The sequence below is a fragment of the Panthera uncia genome (assembly GCF_023721935.1).
Source record: "Panthera uncia isolate 11264 chromosome A1 unlocalized genomic scaffold, Puncia_PCG_1.0 HiC_scaffold_17, whole genome shotgun sequence".
Taxonomy (NCBI): domain Eukaryota; kingdom Metazoa; phylum Chordata; class Mammalia; order Carnivora; family Felidae; genus Panthera; species Panthera uncia.
This window is the reverse complement of record NW_026057577.1, coordinates 26,361,162-26,379,735: the sequence shown is the minus strand read 5'-3', so window position 1 is coordinate 26,379,735 and position 18,574 is coordinate 26,361,162. Positions and strand designations below refer to the sequence as shown.

At 42.2% G+C, this 18,574-nt stretch overlaps 1 protein-coding gene and 1 pseudogene across 2 annotated transcripts in view; one reads left to right on the top strand and one right to left on the bottom strand.

Annotated features, from left to right (window-relative positions):
• HSPA4 (heat shock protein family A (Hsp70) member 4) overlaps nucleotides 1–16,145 on the bottom strand; it is a 45,017-nt gene extending 28,872 nt beyond the window's left edge. The window contains exons 1-3 of one of the 2 annotated variants that reach the window (XM_049649168.1): nucleotides 15,771–16,145; nucleotides 2,911–2,968; nucleotides 711–851 (exon numbers count right to left, since the gene is read on the bottom strand). In XM_049649168.1, coding sequence (XP_049505125.1) covers nucleotides 711–851; nucleotides 2,911–2,968; nucleotides 15,771–15,877 — 306 coding nt within the window. In that variant the 5' untranslated portion in view covers nucleotides 15,878–16,145. The remainder of the gene's footprint in view (nucleotides 1–710; nucleotides 852–2,910; nucleotides 2,969–15,770) is intronic. The other variant, XM_049649169.1, reaches the window with a different exon arrangement.
• LOC125935039 (RNA-binding protein with serine-rich domain 1-like) lies at nucleotides 5,880–7,116 on the top strand (annotated as a pseudogene).
• Nucleotides 16,146–18,574: the final 2,429 nt, after the last annotated feature.

The following is an 18,574-nucleotide window of genomic DNA, read 5'->3' as shown; positions in this document are numbered from 1 at the left end:
ACCTAATTCTCAGCTACAACAGCACAACTGACTACCTTTTTCTTATCATCCTCATCATCTCTTACATTTGAGCCTATTCCCGTGACCATGATTTCTCCAACTGGGGTGTCTCAAACACCAAATCTCCTCTTGCTAAACTGAGTTGCCTGGAAAGCTCAATCCACCCTTCTGGATTCCTCTCACCACCTCTGAGTAGAGGGAAGAGTGTGCCCATCCTATCCATCCCTGAGCCTCTCACCTCTTTTGTATGATCAGCTCACTTAATACTTCAGAGTCTTCTGGATGTCACAGAGATACCAAAAACTAATCTCCCTTTTCCCTAAAAGAACAATACCTCTTTCCAATCTAAGTCCTATTGTCAAGAGTATGACCATACATTTCATTAGTGACTTTAAAGTGTAAATTTCTTTGCTGGTATTGCAGAAAGTCATTCACTAAAATCACACTGGAAAGACTGCTCCATCAGTAAACAAGACAAGCAGCAATGGCAGTGTTAACTTCAAACCACTACCACCCATCAGTCCAACCCATAGTAACAGTGCCACCTATCACTCCCAATCAAATTCCAGGTCATTCAAAAAATACCAAATGGTCTTTACTAGCAAAAGCTTCTCCTAAACATTTGTTAATGTTTTCACTACAACTTGAACTCAGAATAAAAGATACAAATAAAACACTGTATTCATAAGGCATCACTTTGAGAACCTTACCTTTATCCCCGTTAATCCAGTGGGCAGCTGCACAATATCATAGGCAAGGTTAGATTTTTCTGCCTCCACAAACGGATCAGAGAATGCTCGGCCATGGAATCTTTTAAACCCCTGGACTGTGTTCTTTGCATTGGAGATCACCTAAGAGAAGGAATATCAGAGTCAAAACGTAAAAAGACTAGGAGCAATTAAATTAAAAAAAAAAAAATTCAGGGATACCAGGGTGTCTCCGTCAGTTAAGAGCCTGACTCTTGATTTCAGCTCAGGTCATGATCTCACAGTTCATGGGATCGAGCCCCACATAAGGCTGTGTGCTAACAGTTTGGAGACCGCTTGGGATTCTCTCTCATCTCTCTTTGCCCCTCCTCTGCTCGCACTAATGTGTGCTGTGCTCTCTCTCAAAATACAGTTTGAAAATAAAATTCAGCAGCCTCAGACTCAATTAGCAACATTTTAACTCCACAAAGTTTCCTTCTGAGTTCCATTTTCTTCAGCATTACACCTTTCTGTATGATCTGCTCACATGTGAAGTGAGGAATAAGGGACCTGTACAGACCATAGTGGCAGGGATGGCACTAGAGCCCAGCTTGTCCTACTTCTCCATGAAGACATGTACAAAGGGATCTGTGATTCTTAAACTTCTAATCAACATTTACATAAAATGACCTTTAATTTTTAAAAATTACCATAGTCTGTGATTCAAACTTTTCAGGAGTCAATTTGGCAATATCAATTCAGAAATTCTAGTAAAAGAAACTTAAGATTACAAAAAAAAGATAACATTAAGTACACAAAAATAAATGCAAGACAGTGACCAAGTATTATTCATAATAGGAGAAAACTGGAAACTGCATGGATGGTCAATTAACAGGACAATGGGTTAAAAAAATAAAATGTATCCATATACAGTGGGTAACATTATTTTAGAAAGTTGGAAGTGTCTATATGGTATGATCTCACTTTTAGAGTGAAGGAATCATTTAAACCCTTAGAAAGCAAAAAAGGTTATACATTAAGATACTAACAGAGATTTCTGGATAACGATACTATGTTTCACTTCCAAATTTCTTTTACTTTTGTAAGAACCGCAGAGCTCCTCTGGTCAGCTATGTTAAAAGGCAGACAGAAGTCCTTTTACAAAACAATACAAGGCCTCCAAAACCAGGCCCTACTTCAGTAGGCTGCCAAGCAGAAACTCAGTATCACAATAACTATGTCATCCTAGAAGTAGACAGGCAGTTGAGTACAAGTTAACTATTCTCAATAATGAAAGCAAGTTTCAAAACAAAAGAACTCACTGGAATTTCAGATGGCAATACATCCCAAACTAGTTCTCTACTTGCTATCTACTGCTTCCTAACATATATTCAACTTTTGGAAAATCAGATTATAAAACACCCAATGTGACTAAATATGTGACTAAAAATCTATTGGCTAAGCACCATTTCCATTGTCTCAGGCTTTTTTTGTTGTTGTTGTTATTTTATTTTATTTTTTTTTTTAGTAACCTCTACACTCAACATGGCACGCAAACTCAAGACCCCAAGATCAAGAGTTGCATGGTCTTCCGACTAAGCCAGCCAGGGGCTTTTAAATCGGAAGCCCTGCCCAGTCCAGAAAAAAGACAGGGTGCTCCAGGCTGAACCAGAAAAAAGATCAAATATGCAACTCTTTTACAGTCATTTCAGGCCCTCAAACACAGAACTCCTGGGAGTTCTGACACTCTGGTTACTCAGAAACCAACAAAGAATATCAGGTGTAAAGTAAACTAATAAAGTAAAGTAAACTAATGTCAAGTGTGCTTCTACAAGTATGCTTTCCTTCTTTAAGAACCTTGATTAACAAGATCAAGTCTACAAACAACAATGACTCTAAGCAGGAGTAAGATGAAGACCCAAAAAGACAGACTTTAAGGAACACGTAAAATAAATGGGAATAAGTGAGCTTTGCTTAAACAAGATCTGGGCAAAATACCTCCTAGTAGCTTACATTAAACAGATTATACCGTTTATGTCATTTTAAAAAGCTATTTGCTTCTCACTCAAGCACAGGAGACTAAGATCAGACCTGTCTTTCTCAGCTGTCCACTTAGGGACTGCCATACTAGGCACGTAAAGGGCACTCCAATAACTGCTGAATGAAAAGATGGACAAAACAGAGAAGTCAGTCATTTTAGAAAAAAAAAAAAAAAAAACTCTACCTGGCTTTTAGCTGCTGCTCCAATTGAACGATTCTTAGGACCAAAAGAAATGCAAGCCCTAGAAGAAAAAACATTTAAGCATCAAACCTTACTGCAACATTACATCCAGGCAGGATTACATCACCAGAGCAGGCAAGTTTTCTGAGTGTGAGGTTAAAAAGCCACATTTGTAAAAGCACACAATAAATCTGATTTTGCCCTCTCCATTGAGTACAACTATCCATGAGAATGGGCGGCATCTGGAGTCCTGTCATTTAGACTTTGAAGCACAAATCTGATGAGATAACCATCTGTCTCACAATACTACCAAGAGGTGGACCAGCCCATCTCCACTATTCTCTTATTCTTCAAGTCTGGGGCTCAAAATGCCAACACAAAATAATGTACCCCCTTACTAATACATCTTGCCTTTTCAAACAGCTTACAACCTCACCAAGTAGTCTATAAACCTGGAGAACTTCTGTCCTCCTATATATAGTAAAAGTTAACTTTAGTAACAATGATTATACAAACTGTTTACATTTATTACCTCATTAAATTCTCAAGAGTTCCATCTTATCCCTCTTTTATAGGAAAAGAAACTGAGTCCAAAAAGGTGAAGTAAACTTATCCGGGGTCACACAACTTAAAAGCAATGAAGTGAGACTCTAGATCATTTCTCCATACCTTACACCCTACCTTGGACTCTCTCTATCTGCCCTAGACCCCTAGTTCTTCCAATTTAGAGTAACTAAGCTCTGGAGTCATATTGCCTTGGTCCAAATCTGACTATATTAAATGATCTATTGAGAATTCTTTTACTTTAATAAACTTACTAGCCCTGTGCAATCTGCCAGGAGGCTGGGCCTTTCTGTGCCTCGGTGGCCCTTTCCACCCTATAGGTTAAGAACCCCTGTGAACAGATCTCCCAGAGCAGTTGAAGGTAGCTGTGCCCTGTAGGAGTATGGCATAGCCTAGGATCTCCTCCGATATGCTCTGAACTCTAAACTCTGCAGGACTAGAATGTGCTGAATGTAGCCTCCTAGAAACAAGCTTAGCTTTTCTGCAAATATATAACACTAGCCACTAAAATTTCTTTTTAAATGTCCTCATTACTACATAAATATCTCTATCACAGCCCATATTGCCCTTCAGAAAATGCTAATTATAATCTTATGCACTCCATTCACCCTCTCCAGTCCAAAAAGGCCTTCTAGCCTAAGCCTAACAATGGTAAACTCACATCTTTTCTAAATGTCACCAGAGCTGAATTTCTAAGGTGTATCACACCAACACCTCAATCCCAACATAATTATAGGGCAACATTATTTATCTTCCATTGTTTCCTGCAGCCCTTTCTTCAAACCTTCATCTCCTCAAAACAAGCGCTGGGTCTTACAATAAAAAACATTAATTTTCTTAACTTCATTATATATCCTGTTGAAGGTTAATTTTCTCTTCTACCTGGAGAACTCTGAAGTGGTCTTGCTTATGATTACCTTCCAAACAAAATCAATAACCAACAAATAAAGCCCAGGTTCCTTAACTGTGGAACTTAAGACCTCTCACCAACCCAACCCCAACCCCATTTTGCACCTGCATCTCAGGCAAAGTGGCCCAACACAAGTTAGTCATCCAATCCTTCTGCTTTGCTCATACCACTTTTGCCACCTGAAATGCCTTGGCCCTTCTATATGCATCTCACTCATTCTCCAGAAGCATCACCCACTCTGTCTGTGAATCCTTCCCAATGTCCTTCAAGTAAAACTTAATCTTATTTCTACCTCTTAAAACTTACCAGAATTGGGTTAAAACTTGCTGGACTTTGGGCTATGCAATACAGAACACCTCCACCTCAAAAAATGTTCTATTACACAGAGCTGCCGTAGGTAACGTTCTCGAAGTCAGTTAACATTTTTACCTACTTTTAAAATCTACATCTGCTTTAACAGTAAATATATGGTTTTATTTTGAAATTTAACTTATAAACCTTTAAATATTTGACTAATCAGGAATTTTTCTTGTATGTGGTTTGAGGCAGGGATCTAAAATTTTTGGGGTGCCTGGGTGGCTCAGTCAGTTAAGCGTCCAACTTGGCCTCAGGTCATGATCTCACAGTTTGTGGGTTCAAGCCCCGCATAGGGCTCTATGCTGACAACTCAGAGCCTGGAGCCTGCTTTGGATTCTGTGTCTCCCTCTCTCTCTGCCCCTCCTCTGCTTGTGCTTGGTCTCTCTCTCTCTCTCTTTCAAAAGTAAATAAAGGTTAAAAAAAATTAAAGAAAAAAAAACTGTTTTGCACATCTTGAAAAGCTAAATAAAAGTTGGTTTCAGTTCAAATTACAGTTGACCCTTGAACAACAATGGTTTGAACTTTGGGTATTTTGTGATACAGTACAGTACTATAAATGTATTTTCTCATTATTTTCTTACTGACAATTCTTTTCTCTAGCTTACTTTGTTCTAAGATACAGAATATAAGACATATAATGCGTAAAATGTGTTGACTGTTCTTCAGTAATGCTGCCAATCAACAGTAGACTATTAATAGTTAAGTTTTTGATTAGTCAAGTTACAAGGAGATTTTTGACTATGCAAAGGATTGTCACCCCTAACCCCTAAAACTGTTCAAGAGTCAGCTGTATTCATCCTTTTTTGGCTCATACATACACACACTACTGTTACAACTTCTTACAGAACAATCAAATGTCACTACTGGAATGTCAATCTTCACCACATGATACAGCACTAACACCTCAAACAAGGTATAACTCCTGCAAGTATGTGGAAAGTCCACATTTTCCTTAGCATATCATAGAAACTCATCAATACCCTATCACTACAAAGCAAATTACACTCCACAAAGTTCTTTAATAGTAAGCCCATTGCACTAAAGAAAGAAATCCTTAGGTTTTCCACCTTGCCATCAACTTTATTGGTTTGAATACAAGCACAGTAAGAAGAGTTCAGACTCTAGAATCCGTATAATCATTATGGATCTGTCCAAATCCCTTCTCGGCCGTTCTAGCTGCATGACCTCTCTGCCGCTTAATATCTCTGAAATTCTATCTGCTCGTCTCCAAAATGGGGAAGTTAGGGCATCAGCCTTAACAGCTGAGGAGAGCAGGAGAAGGTCACTATGGCAGAAGACGGCTCCTTCTCCTACCAAAAGCAAAGATCACTCTGCCGAGAAGTCCCAGGATCATTCTAAAGATAAAGGGGCCACGAAGCAGTCTAGCGAGAATGATCACCGCAGGAATAAAGCTTGGAAGAGATGCAGTGCTTCCATGCTTCCTCTGGTGGCACCAATACCAGGTCGTGGTCCAGCTCTACCACCAGCACAGGTGTGAGCAGAGGCCCTTGCTCCTCTTTAGCATCTAGCTGCTGGGGAAGTTCCAGCGTGCCCTGCAGCTCCAGCTCCAGCAGCTCCTCTGGCTCACAGAGTCCTAGGCATGGACACAATAGACGGTGCTCCCACTTGAAATCCAAACCACCCAAAAGAGGTGCAAAGGAAAGGAAAAAGCAGAGTCCTTCCCCTAAACCAACCCAAGTGCACATCAGAAGGCTCACTAGGAACGTGAGCACGGACCACATCATGGAGACATTGTCCACCTCTGGGAAAACTTAAATGATTAACGTGCTTGTTTCTACAACCTCTACATCCTTTCTAGGATGCACCCCCATCTGTCTACAGGCTAAGCGTCTATGGAGTCTGAGAATCCAGATGAACGAGGTGTTGGACAAAGGACAAATCAATGGTCAAGAGATCACTGGCACAGCTGTGCTGGCTCCCTGGCCTAGGCCGCCCCCAGGTGATTCAGCCCTCCCAGAAGAATGCAGCCACCCCCGACCATGTGGTGCCAGTCACCCCCACAGATAAAAAGACAGAGTTCCCTGAGGCGCAGGCCTCCCCGTGTGTCGGGGATGTCACCCCCCTGGTGGCTGCTGTGGCCACAGGAGCTGCTCCAGCTCCAACTCCTCCCGATAAATAGGGCCACCGAACCTCTGCGCCGTGACTTCTATCCCATCCACTTCAGTTCTGTCACTTTTCTAAGCAAAACAGGATTGGTAGGGAGCAAAGAAATTCCTTATTCAAGGTTGGCCCAAACAAAAGCAACTGAGACATTTCCTCTGACAGCAGAGTTCCAGTTGCAGGAGTATTACTGGTTTGGGGTTGTGCCCATAAAGATGCTCTCCAGTTTTCAGGAGCTCATGAGAGAGTCACTTTAGTGGCAAAGCCATCAAGGACAAGCAGGGTAGCAGTGCGGCCCCAGCCTGGGGGTATGATTTTCATTTCCACAAATGACGGAGGTCTAATCTGGTGGCCTGGTCATGCCCTTGCTTACTGGTCTGCAGGATCTCTCAGGAAGGAACGCACTTTTGAGCAGCTGCTGTTCCCACTAGCCTGGCCCTGCTCCCCTGCTCCAGTCCTCTTCCAATGTCTAGGGTCAAACACTCCGTGTTAGTTCCCGAAAATGGTTCTATTTTTACATGTACTCATGCACACACACCCACATCCCAGGTCTGCATTTCTCTCTGAAATTGGTGAACAAGTTGAGAGCCAGCTCTGCAGAGTCATAACTGCACGGACCCCTCTATTGCAGCTGTTATTCATGGGGGGGTCTTTTGCAGGTTACCTTGGCAATATGTACAGTACTTTTTGGCTTTTATTATACAGTCAGTACTGTAAATTTTGTTTTTGAGTTTTATAACTTGCAGCATTTGGGGCACTGTGGTGTTTATACTTTACTGTGCAGAGTGAAAGGAATGGGTTGAATAAACCTGGGATTAGAATGCAGATCGGAAAAAAAATGAATAAAATGGGGAAAATTACAGCACCTACCTCATACCTGTTACCAAGATTAAATGTGGTGATCCACTTTTAAAGGGCTTATATCAGAGAATGGTACATTATAAATAATATTAGCTATTATTATAGCTCCAGTGAAGCCCTGCTTTGAGTTTCATTTAAAAATATACAAACTAATTTGCTATAAAAGTTCTGCTTCACCTTCTCAAGCTATCCATTAAAATCCAGTCAGCCATCTTCAAAATCATCTACCTAGGAGGAATAAAAAGCCCTACTTCCATTCAAAAAGAACAAATGAATGGGGGTCAATATGCCAAACAGCACAAATCGAAGGATTTTAAAAATAAAAGCTTATGCCAAGTAACCTAATATTCACATGTGAAGAAAGCCCCAAGAGACTAAGTCAAATATTAGGGCCTGTTCGAGAACCTAGTCCAGTACTTTCTAATTAGTGTAAGCTTATTGCAGAAAATTAGAAAACAAAGTACAGCAAAGAAAATAAACATCTGTAAATCCACAACCACCATCCCCACCAGGAATGGCCACTATTAGCATTTAATTAAATACTCCTACGGAATTCTAATAAATATAATAGGTCCTAAAAACACATAAGCTGAAATTCAGTTTGTTTCTCCTCAACACACCATCTGAACAACATTCAGGGGCCGAATCACCCCACTAGGATTTTTACATGGAACAAGGATAGAACAAGCTATTAAAAAGAAACATATCTACCACTCCCCACTCAACCAGGAACTTCCAAAATTTGCACAGAGCCTGCACCCAATCTTTATCTATGGCAAGAAGCCTCTCCTTCAGCCGAAAAGGTCAAGCTCCCACACCTTTCATATGCCAGGCAGTGTACTGAGCACTCTGCACTTGATTTTCCCAGGTACTCGGAGAAAAGAACTATTATTGACCCAATTTTATAAAAGAAGTTAGTGCGCCCTGAAACATAACTGGTAAATATCAGCATCTAAGATTCAAAATCCGTACCACCAGGCTCCAAGTCCCATATATATCTGCTTCTCATACTGCCTACCAAAACCCTTAAATTTATTCCCACTTCTAAACCTTCACTTAGACCATCCCAATCCCTTCCTCCATGTGTTTTAATCCTATGTGCTCAAGCCCCATCCCTGCCTTTCCTCATCACTCCATCCCCCAGGCATGCAACCTCTCCTCTGCATTGATAGCTTAAGTCTGTACTTAATAACCTGTCCACAACTGTTCTTACTCTCTTATGCTATTTACTACTGCTTTATCTCATTCGTGTTTCCACCTAGAATGGTTACACCTCTAGGCAGCAGGAATCTTTATCTTGTACTTCCTCTCTATGCCACACAACTCCAAGTCAATGCTACTAAAAACAGAGACTTGGCTACTTGACTGACATTACTTTTCCTCCACTCCCAATTACAGGTTGCTTTACATGAAATTAATTCAAATTAAGTTCAAGACTCCCCTGTTCTAATAGTTAAGTCCTAGAAATAACCGTCTTTTTTTAGGCCAGAGAATAACATCATTCTCCCCTTCCTGGGTAAGAAACACTACTGACCAAATATTTATGCACATTCTAATGGGATGTTATGAACAGCTGCAATCAACACAGATCCTTAAAAGGCAGTTTCATGTTTATAAGAATGTGTAGAACTGCTCAGGATATTAAAACAGCTGTTGCTCTAATTCGCTTTCTTAACCAGTATGAGAAAATGAATTTATCAACAGAATCCATAATAGTCTTCAGACTATCAAATGATAGATTTAAGCAAAAGCATCATGGAAGAGATTAATCAGACTATCCTCTGCTTACTTATCTACCCTCTGCTACTATCCTTCTATCCTCTGCTACTGCTTATCCTCTTACCCCTGAACTAGGAAGTACCTCCAAAATTAACATCTAACAGACCAAACAGCTCATACTTAAACGATACACTACTCTCAAAGCACACCAAATTCTTTTTCTTAATGTATTTTTTAAAGTTTATTTTTGAAAGAGAAAGAGAAAGAGAAAGAGAGAGAGAGAGAGAGAGAGAGAGACAGAGAAAACTCAAGCAGGGGAGGAGCAGAGAGGAAGGACAGAGGATCCGAAGGAGGCTCTGTGCTGAGAGAGAGCCCGATACGGGGCTCAAACTCACCATGAGATCATGACCTGAGCAAGATTATGACCTGAGCTGAAGTCAAAGAGTCAACCAACTGAGCCACCCAGGCACCCCTTTTCTTTTTTAAGTAAAGTCCACACCCAGTGTGAAGCCCAAAGTGGAGCTTAACCTCATGAGCCTGAGATAAAGACCTGAGCAAGATCAAGAGTCAGACAAGTAACCTACTGAGCTACCCAGGAGCCCCCAGCACAGCAAATTCTTGAGGCATTAAGATTTGCACATTAAAAGCTGCAAATTATGAACCCTTAAGGCAAACTTCAATAGCTTCATTTTATTATCCTAACATAATCCACTAATGAATAGGATTAATTAAAAAAATACAAAAAGGTAGTAACAGCAATACTAGAAAATACTTGGCAATATTTACTGTGTCTGGCTTTATCTTAAAAACTTTGCGTAGTTTTAACTCATTACAATCCACACAATTCCAGTGAGAGAAATCACTTATCTTCCTGTTACAAATTAATCCTTTATATTTGTGTAAAGTATCCTGGCAGCAGTACTTTAAGCATATACAGCTGACCCCTGAACACAGGTTTGAAATGTGTGGGTCCAGTTATGCATGGATTTTTTGATACAATACAGTGGTATAAATGTATTTCCTCTATGATCTTAGTAAGATTTTCTTTTGCCTAACTTACTTTAAATAGAACATATATACAAAATTAAGTGTTAATCGACCATTTACGTTATCAGTAAGGCTTCTGGTCAACAGTAGGCTACTAGTAGTGAAGTTATTGGAATCTTTTTTGACATACAGATTTTCGACTGCACAGAAGTCAGCACCCCTGAACCCCACACTGATATACAGCGTCAACTGCATATTCTATGCCCCAGCGATTTCACATCTGGAACTCTATCCAACAGAAATAGAAGTACAGGAGCGCCTGGGTAGGTCAATTGGTTGAGCGTCCGACTGTTGATTTCAGCTCAGGTCCTGATCTGAGGGTGGTTACATTGAGCCCAAAGTCCAGCTCAGCGCAGAGCACAAAGACTGCTTGGGATTCTCTCTCCCCTCTCTTTGCCCCTACCCCACTAGCTCTCTCTCTCTCTCTCTCTCTCTCTCTCCCTCCCTCCCTCTCAAAATAAATAATTTTTTTTTATAATTACACATTTAAGAAAGTAGATTCCTATCTATGGATGTCTAAAATATATGTGTAGAAATTTTACAAAATATAGTATGATCCTATTTATTTAAACACACCCACTCCCCTATGTATATTTATAGAAGTCTGGAAAAAGGTATACAAGGATACACAACAAATAACAAATAATGAGAAGGACAAGAAACTTCAGCACCATAGTGTTTTTTTGTTACAACAAACATGTATCTTGTTAAGTCAAGAAAAAAAAATGTTTTAATGTAGAAAACCCAATTCAGGGGTGCCTGGGTAGCTCAGTTGGTTAAGTGCTGACTTTGGCTCAGGTCATGATCTCACAATTCATGGGTTCGAGCCCCACCTTGGGCTCTGTGCTGACAGCTCAGAGCCTGGTGCCTGTTTCGGATTCTGTGTCTCCCTCTGCCCCTCCCCCACTCGCTCCTTTCTCTCAAAAATAAACATTAAAAAAATTTTTTTTTTTAATTTAGAACCTAATGGCATAAAGTTCCTGTCAAATAGTCTACCCACTTTGAATACAAAATTGTATTTTAGCTCATTAGTGATTCTAAGGAACTATTTTCATGATTTCTGCAATTCAACATAAGAGGGTAAATGGGATAAGCAGTCTGAACTTTAGTTAACAAAATAACTTGCCTTTTCTTTGAATCCAAAAGATCCAAGATCCACCTGTTATAATTAGCTCTACATAACATGCAAAAACAAGAACTTCATAGGAATACTTTCCTCGCACAAGTATCAATTATTGATCTCCCAGTTAACCAGAAAATACATACTTTCAGCTTTTGCTCTCTCAAAGGCAGCTAATAATAGACAATTTGGTCTCTTCAAATTTCTAATATTTCTAATGTTTTATTAGGAACTAGGGCCACAAAAAGGGTCATATAAACAATTCACACAAAGAAATTATTTCATAAGTAATTCATTTTTCTATCCTATACACTGTTCTTTTTGGAAAGTATAGCCCAATTCTTTCATAATGTTTGGCACTCCAGTAACATTTTCTTTCCAGAGCTTTAAGGTTGTACCCTTTCTACTGTAATAATCCCACTAAATATAAAAATAAGCTTTTCATCTTATTCCAAAGCCTATGATCAACATCAACTTGGATGCTCCTAATTTAAAACTCCAAAATTTATCTCAAAGCCACCCACACTGCCCCCCGCATGATACTACACTAGTGGAGAGCAACATCAACTCCCCCATGGAATAATATTGCAATAACCTAAGTAACACCCTGCTTCTTCTCTTCCCCTTCTCAGATAAATCCATTCTCCACAAAAAAAAGGCAATCATACTTTTAAAATTTAAAATCTGTCAACTCCTACTGCACCTAAATAAAAACCCTTTAACATGATTTACAAAGTCCTGCCTCACTCCAATCCATCTATCTCACAACATTCTCTCAAACGGCTCAAGAGTAGTTATGATCTTCTCAGGCAAGTGTACCAAGCTCTTTTAAATGCTTCAGGTCTTCATCACTTGTTCTGGATCAGCTCCTGGATCAGCTCTTCCTTACACCCACCCACCACCTCCATGTAAATTTCTACTCATCCTCCAGGGCCTAACTTACATTGCACTTCTTTAAGAGTATCTTCCATCCCCACCACACATCCAATTTAAATTAGGTGTCCCCACCCAGGCCTCATCATCATATTCTATACTTTCCTTTCTAGACCTTTACCACAGTTAGTAGTGACTTGTTTGTTTAGCATCTGTTTTTTTCCCCATCACCCATGCCCATGATGGCAGGATCCTATTTATTTGTCCAGAGTACCTCCAGGGCTTAGCACAATAGCTGACATATAGGAGGAACTCAATATTTCCTAAAATTTAGAAAACCTGGGGCACCTGGGTGGTTCAGTCAGTTGGGTGTCCGACTTTGGCTCAGGTCATGATCTCACTGCTCATGGGTCCAAGCCCCACGTCAGGTTCTGTGCTGACCGCTTGGAGCCTGAAGCCTGCTTCGGATTCTGTGTCTTCCCCTCTCTCTGCCCCTCCCATGCTGGTGCTCTGTCTCCCTGTCTCTCAATAATGAATAAATGTTAAAAAAATTTTTTTTTTTTTTTTTTTTTTTTTTTAATTTAGAAAGCCTGTATTTGGTGGAAAAGCAAGAGTCTCTTCTGGACAAAAGTCAACTGGATCCTCCAAAAACGGATTCCAAATACTGTTACACCTACAATTTGAAATGAGGTAATTCCAAAATAGCCAACTCTCCAAAAATTGCATCTCATTTCCACTATCACATTAAAGCAAACCTACATCATACTCTCTGTGTGCCTGAGACAAAAATCCATTTTTCCATAACTACTATAAAAAAAAAAAAAAAAAATCAACCTTTCCACTCCCACCTTCTACTTTGGGACACCAAGAAAGAACTTTAAGCTAAGCAAAATCCCAGTTCAAAACGTATGATATCCCTAGAAGTTCCTGGAAAATATAAAATATGGGGAAAACATATAAAAAAAATCATTCAAGGGGTGCCTGGGTGGCTCAGTCTGTTAATCGTCCAACTTCGGCTCAGGTCACAATCTCACAGTTTGTGGTTCGAACCCCGTGTCAGGCTCTGTGCTGACAGTTCAGAGCCTGGAACCTGCTTTGGATTCTGTGTCTCCTTCTCTCTCTGCCCCTCCCTGCTTGCACTCTCTCTCTCACTCTCAAAAATAAACTTTAAAAAAAAATTTTTTTTCAATTGCTCAAAAGTATCTAGACAGTATTTTATCACAGTTACATGATGTATCTGGTCACCCATCACCTAGTCTTTGAGGCAAAATTAATTCCAATTTGGAAAGACTAATCTTTTTTCTTTGTTTTTTTTATTCTCAACTTCATTAACATACACTATAGTCTTGGCTTCAGGAGTAGAACCCAGGAATTCATCTCTTACACATAACCCAGTGCTCAAACCAAAAAGGGCCCCCCTTAATGCCCATCACCCATTTAACCCATCCCCCCACCCACACCACATCAGCCCTCAGTTTGTTTAATCTTTTTTTTTTCTTAAAGCAACGCTTTTCATTCCAAACAATGGAATTCATGGTAAAACTGTTGTAGCTGTTGTCTTTTTTTTTTTTTTTAATTTAAAAAAAATTAAAAAAAAAAAAAAAGCCTAAGATAACAGTCTGAAAGAAAATTCAGGAACACTATTTGTTCCAATATAGGGAATTCTCCCTGGAGAGAAATCATGTTCAAAACTAGGCAAGAAAGGACCAAAAAGTTAAAAATGTGACTCAGTGCACTATCTTTACAAATGAAGAAAACTTGGATCTAGAGAAGACAGTATCAAATAGAAAACTGATGCTTAAATAGTCAAAAACAAAAACTTCAATGCCTTGGGAAGAAAACTACACGGTATCTTTCCTGGAATGACAAATTAAAACATAAAAACCACTGTTAAAAACTGTAAAAATAGGAAGGAGTCTGACAACTAATGAATACAGGATTTCTTTTTGGAGGGATGAAAATGTTTTAAAATTGATTGTGGGGACAAACGGCACAGTTTTGGAACTACACTAAAAACGATCAAACTGTACACTTTAAGTGAGCTGACTGTACCATACGTGGGTTATACCTCAATAAAGCTGTTATAAACTATTAACAAATAGAGAAAGGGCTATCAAACCACATTTTAGCACCTGGGACGGGTTTTCAGGCAAGTGCCTGGTCTAGATAAAACAAGGGGCAGAAACTGGTCAGGTGGAAGTGTGAGCCCCTGGGCAGCAAAGATCAGACTAGTGGACAGAGCAATCTAGTTTGGCTACCAATCTGCTGAAAGGTGACAAAAGTTAGGGTGAAAAATCGGCCTTGGAACAGAAGCCCTCGAAGGGCCACCTGGCAAATAAGATAACCTAGAAAATAATAGGCTTCTTAAAAGATTTTGTCCCAGAAGAAAACAATGGATTGAAAAGTATCTCTACGGTCAACAAGCAGGCTCTTTAACCAAGGAAAGACCTGAGTGAGTCAGGATTTTTTAGAGCTGTGTCTATACTGGTCCCATAACTTACTATAGATTCTAAAAGTCAAAGTGAACCCCTGAGTCATTCATTAACAATTGCGGCCAACACCCTGGTTGGAATGCATTAACTGTGAAAGTGGAACGCTGTTAGGTGTGGATGCGCACAGAATGAAAGAGAATGACCCAACATAGTTCCATATACTAAAACGAAGTGAAAAACCAATGCGAATGTAGAAGCATCAAGAAGACACTGATTTCAAGTACTTTCAGGCCGCTGTCGGCTCCAACCAGAGCCCGAGCCTCTGGTGCCCCGGCTCCCTCTCTTCCGGGTGCTGCCCCGCCCCCACTCACGTGGGATTCTGGCCGCTCCATCTTCAGACGGCCGGCAGACACCGGATCCCGTATAATTCAGCTAACTTTTATTAGGCGCCTGCTGTTTGCCAAGCTCCGAACTCTGTGGCGGGCTCAAGATAAGCTACTACGCCCTGGGCCTGCCTCTGCCCTCTAAAGGGAAGAACTCGGTCCACCATACATCCCAAGCCTGCCTCCCCTCCAGGTCCTACCCATACCCTCCGCTGGTACGAGTACCCACTCACAGCCTTCGCTCAACCGGCAGGCCAGTGGAAAAAGGCCTCGCCGCTGGCGCAGACACTCACGGCCAGCCGCGGCCACTGTGACCTGACACCCAGTGGGAGTTCCTTAACCACCGGGGCCTCGGTTCGAAACGGAGGTGATTCCCCGGCCCGCGTTTCCCAAGGCGCGAAGGTCTCCGACCAGAGCAGGCGCTACCTCCCACCCACCCCCTCTCCGTGCACGCGGCCGGACCGGCCCACACTCACGGCGTGCAGCGGTCGCTGTACTCGTTAGCGATCGTCTCGATGCCGCCGGCGCGGGCCACAGCGACGTAGCAGCTCTGGAAGCCCAGGTCTATGCCCACCACCGACATGGCGCCGGCTACAGTTCGGGCTCGAGCCCAGGTCCGGCCAGCGAAACAGGACACGGACCCCGGCGGGGCTGGCGCGTGGAGAGCGAGCCGCGTGGGCCAGGGGATGGGGACTCGCGGGAGACGGGAGGGTGCCCTCGCGAGCGCCTAGATGTGGGAAGGAAGCCGCAGCGGAGAGCGCTGCTCAGGCCGGCTCCGGCTCAGCGGCCGCAGACGAGGGCGCCGGTAGCGGGGGCGGAGAAGATCTCGAAAGATCTCGTCGCGACGAGAGTAAAGCTGAAGCGCGAGAACTGCGAAGGAAAGGAATGTTCTCGCGAGACGCCGGCTCAGACGCCTTTCCTTCTGGGGTTCCGCCCCCAATTGCGACAAGCGGACGTCACGTCCAGGCACGAGAACCTCGGAAGGGACAGAGCGGCGGAAAGATGCTTGGGAAGCCAATTGCGACTGCGCACGGAACCCGCCGCAGCGACTCCCCACGGTGGCAAAGAGCACTGGGGCACCTCCCCTTCCAGAAGAAAGTAGGAGGGCCGGCATGGGGCAAAATACTGAGGAGGCGCCGTTGGTCTACTTCCGCCGTTTTTCTTTATCAAAGAAGCTTCCGGTTGTGGGACGTGTTGCGCCCCCAAATGGGAGCGCAAACTAATCTTCGAAATTCGGAGAGCCTTCTCTGCTCCCCTCGGTGTAGGTCAGTCGATAGAGGACACGGACGCCCTTGAAATGCGGCCCTGAGCAGGGCCTTGGGCAGGGGCTCTGTTGAAGTCCAGGACCGCGCCCTGTCCGGCGAAGGGCAGGAATCCTCTTAGTCCCACCGCGGTGGTTTTTTCACTCAGCCGTGCCTCACCATTCTGTAGGAACCTACGTGACTTAAATCTTGAAATCTCCAGCACATTCCCAAGCACCTGTCCTGAGCTAAATGCGAGGGACACGGATGAATGACACGCTACCTAGGTCCGTTCAGACCAGCTACTAAATGACAGGATTAGTCGAGGCTAAGGAATCTCACTTTAGAGCCCCTCATTTCCGCAGTGTATCAGATTGAGGACGGGAAGCCAGCGTGCCATCGGAAACCAACCCTGTACAATAAGCATTTCTGATGAATTGATTGAAGAGATCTCAGCAGTGGAATCTGGACCTCCAAGTCTTCAGTAATGTGTTGTGATTTTTTTTGTCAATATTTATTTCATGTCTTTTCCTTAAGGGTGTTAAGTGTGTAATCTTTCAAACCGCCCCCCCCCAAACCTGAATCCAAAACTGGTCACAAGGATAACCAAAAAAAGTAAAAGGGATGGAAGTGGAAATTGTTATGCACAAAGTGGTGGAGACTAGGACTTTGCAGAAAAGCAAAAGTCTGCTTTCAAGTTGTTAACAAAAAAAACAAAAACAGCAATAGAGTCTGGGTTGCTGAGAACTACAAGAATTTCTGTATTGTTGGAACCTAGCCTGAGTAGAAGATCTCAATCTCAAAGCTAGAACAATTGGACCATTTAATGAATGAGCCAAGAAGAAAGTACATTTTCTCAAATCTGCACCCCACACACACACGCACACCTCAGTCTCCTGGAGCCATGCCCAAAGGCCAGATTGTTTGCCTTTACACTTGCAAATTGCCGCACAGTTATTACGTTTTGGCTAAACCAAATGGGCTTTGTCTTTAAAAACTAGTACTGTGGGAGCGCCTGGGTGGCTCCCTCGGTTGAGCGCCCGACTTCGGCTCCCGTCATGGTCTCGCTGCCTGTGGCTTCCAGCCTGGCGTCGGGCTCTGTGTTGACAGCTTGAAACCTGGAGCCTGCTTCAGATTCTGTGTTTCCCTCTCTCTCTGCCCCTTCCCCAGCTCACACTCTGTCTCTCTATCTCTCAAAAATAAATGAGCATTAAAAAAAAATTTTTAAATAAAAACAAGTACTGGGTGCTACCTGGGGTGGGAGGTTGAAGTAGTGGGTAATGGGAGCGGAAGCAGCAAGTTTTTTTTTTTTTAAGTTTATTTATTTATTTTGAGAGAGAGAGAGAGAGAGAGCAGGGGAGGGGCAGAGAGGAGAGACAGGATCCGAAGCAGGCTCTGTACTGTCAGCACAGAACCCAATGGCTGGATCCCACAAAAGGTGAGATCATGACCTGAGCCACCCAGGCAACCTAGAAAAAGCCTTTCAACAAAGAGCAGAGATGAACAGATACTCTACACCCACGTTCATAGCATTATTCACAATAAGCCAAAAGGTGAAAACAAACCAAATAACCACTGATGGAGCAATGGATATTTAACATGGTGTATGCATGCAATGGGATATTATTTAGCCGTAAAAAGGAACAAAACTGTATTATATGTTACAACATGAATGAACTTTAAAAAACATTATGCCAGGGGCACCTGGGTGGCTCTCATTCGGTTGAGCATCCGACTTCGGCTCAGATCATGATCTCACAGTTTGTGAGTTTGAGCCCTGCATCTGGCTCTGTGCTGACACCTCAGAGCCTGGAGCCTGCTTAAGATTCTGTCTCCCTCTCTCTCTGCCCCTCCCCAACTCGTGCTCTGTCTCTCTCTCTCTCTCTCAAAAATAAAAACGTTAAAAAAAAATTTTTTTTAACATTATGCCAAAAGAGGTAAATATGAAGCATCCTCACATTATAATTGCCTTTTATGAAGAGAGACTAACTTGGCATTCTTGTCCAGATGATGAAGCTCAATAATTGTTTGTGTTGCTT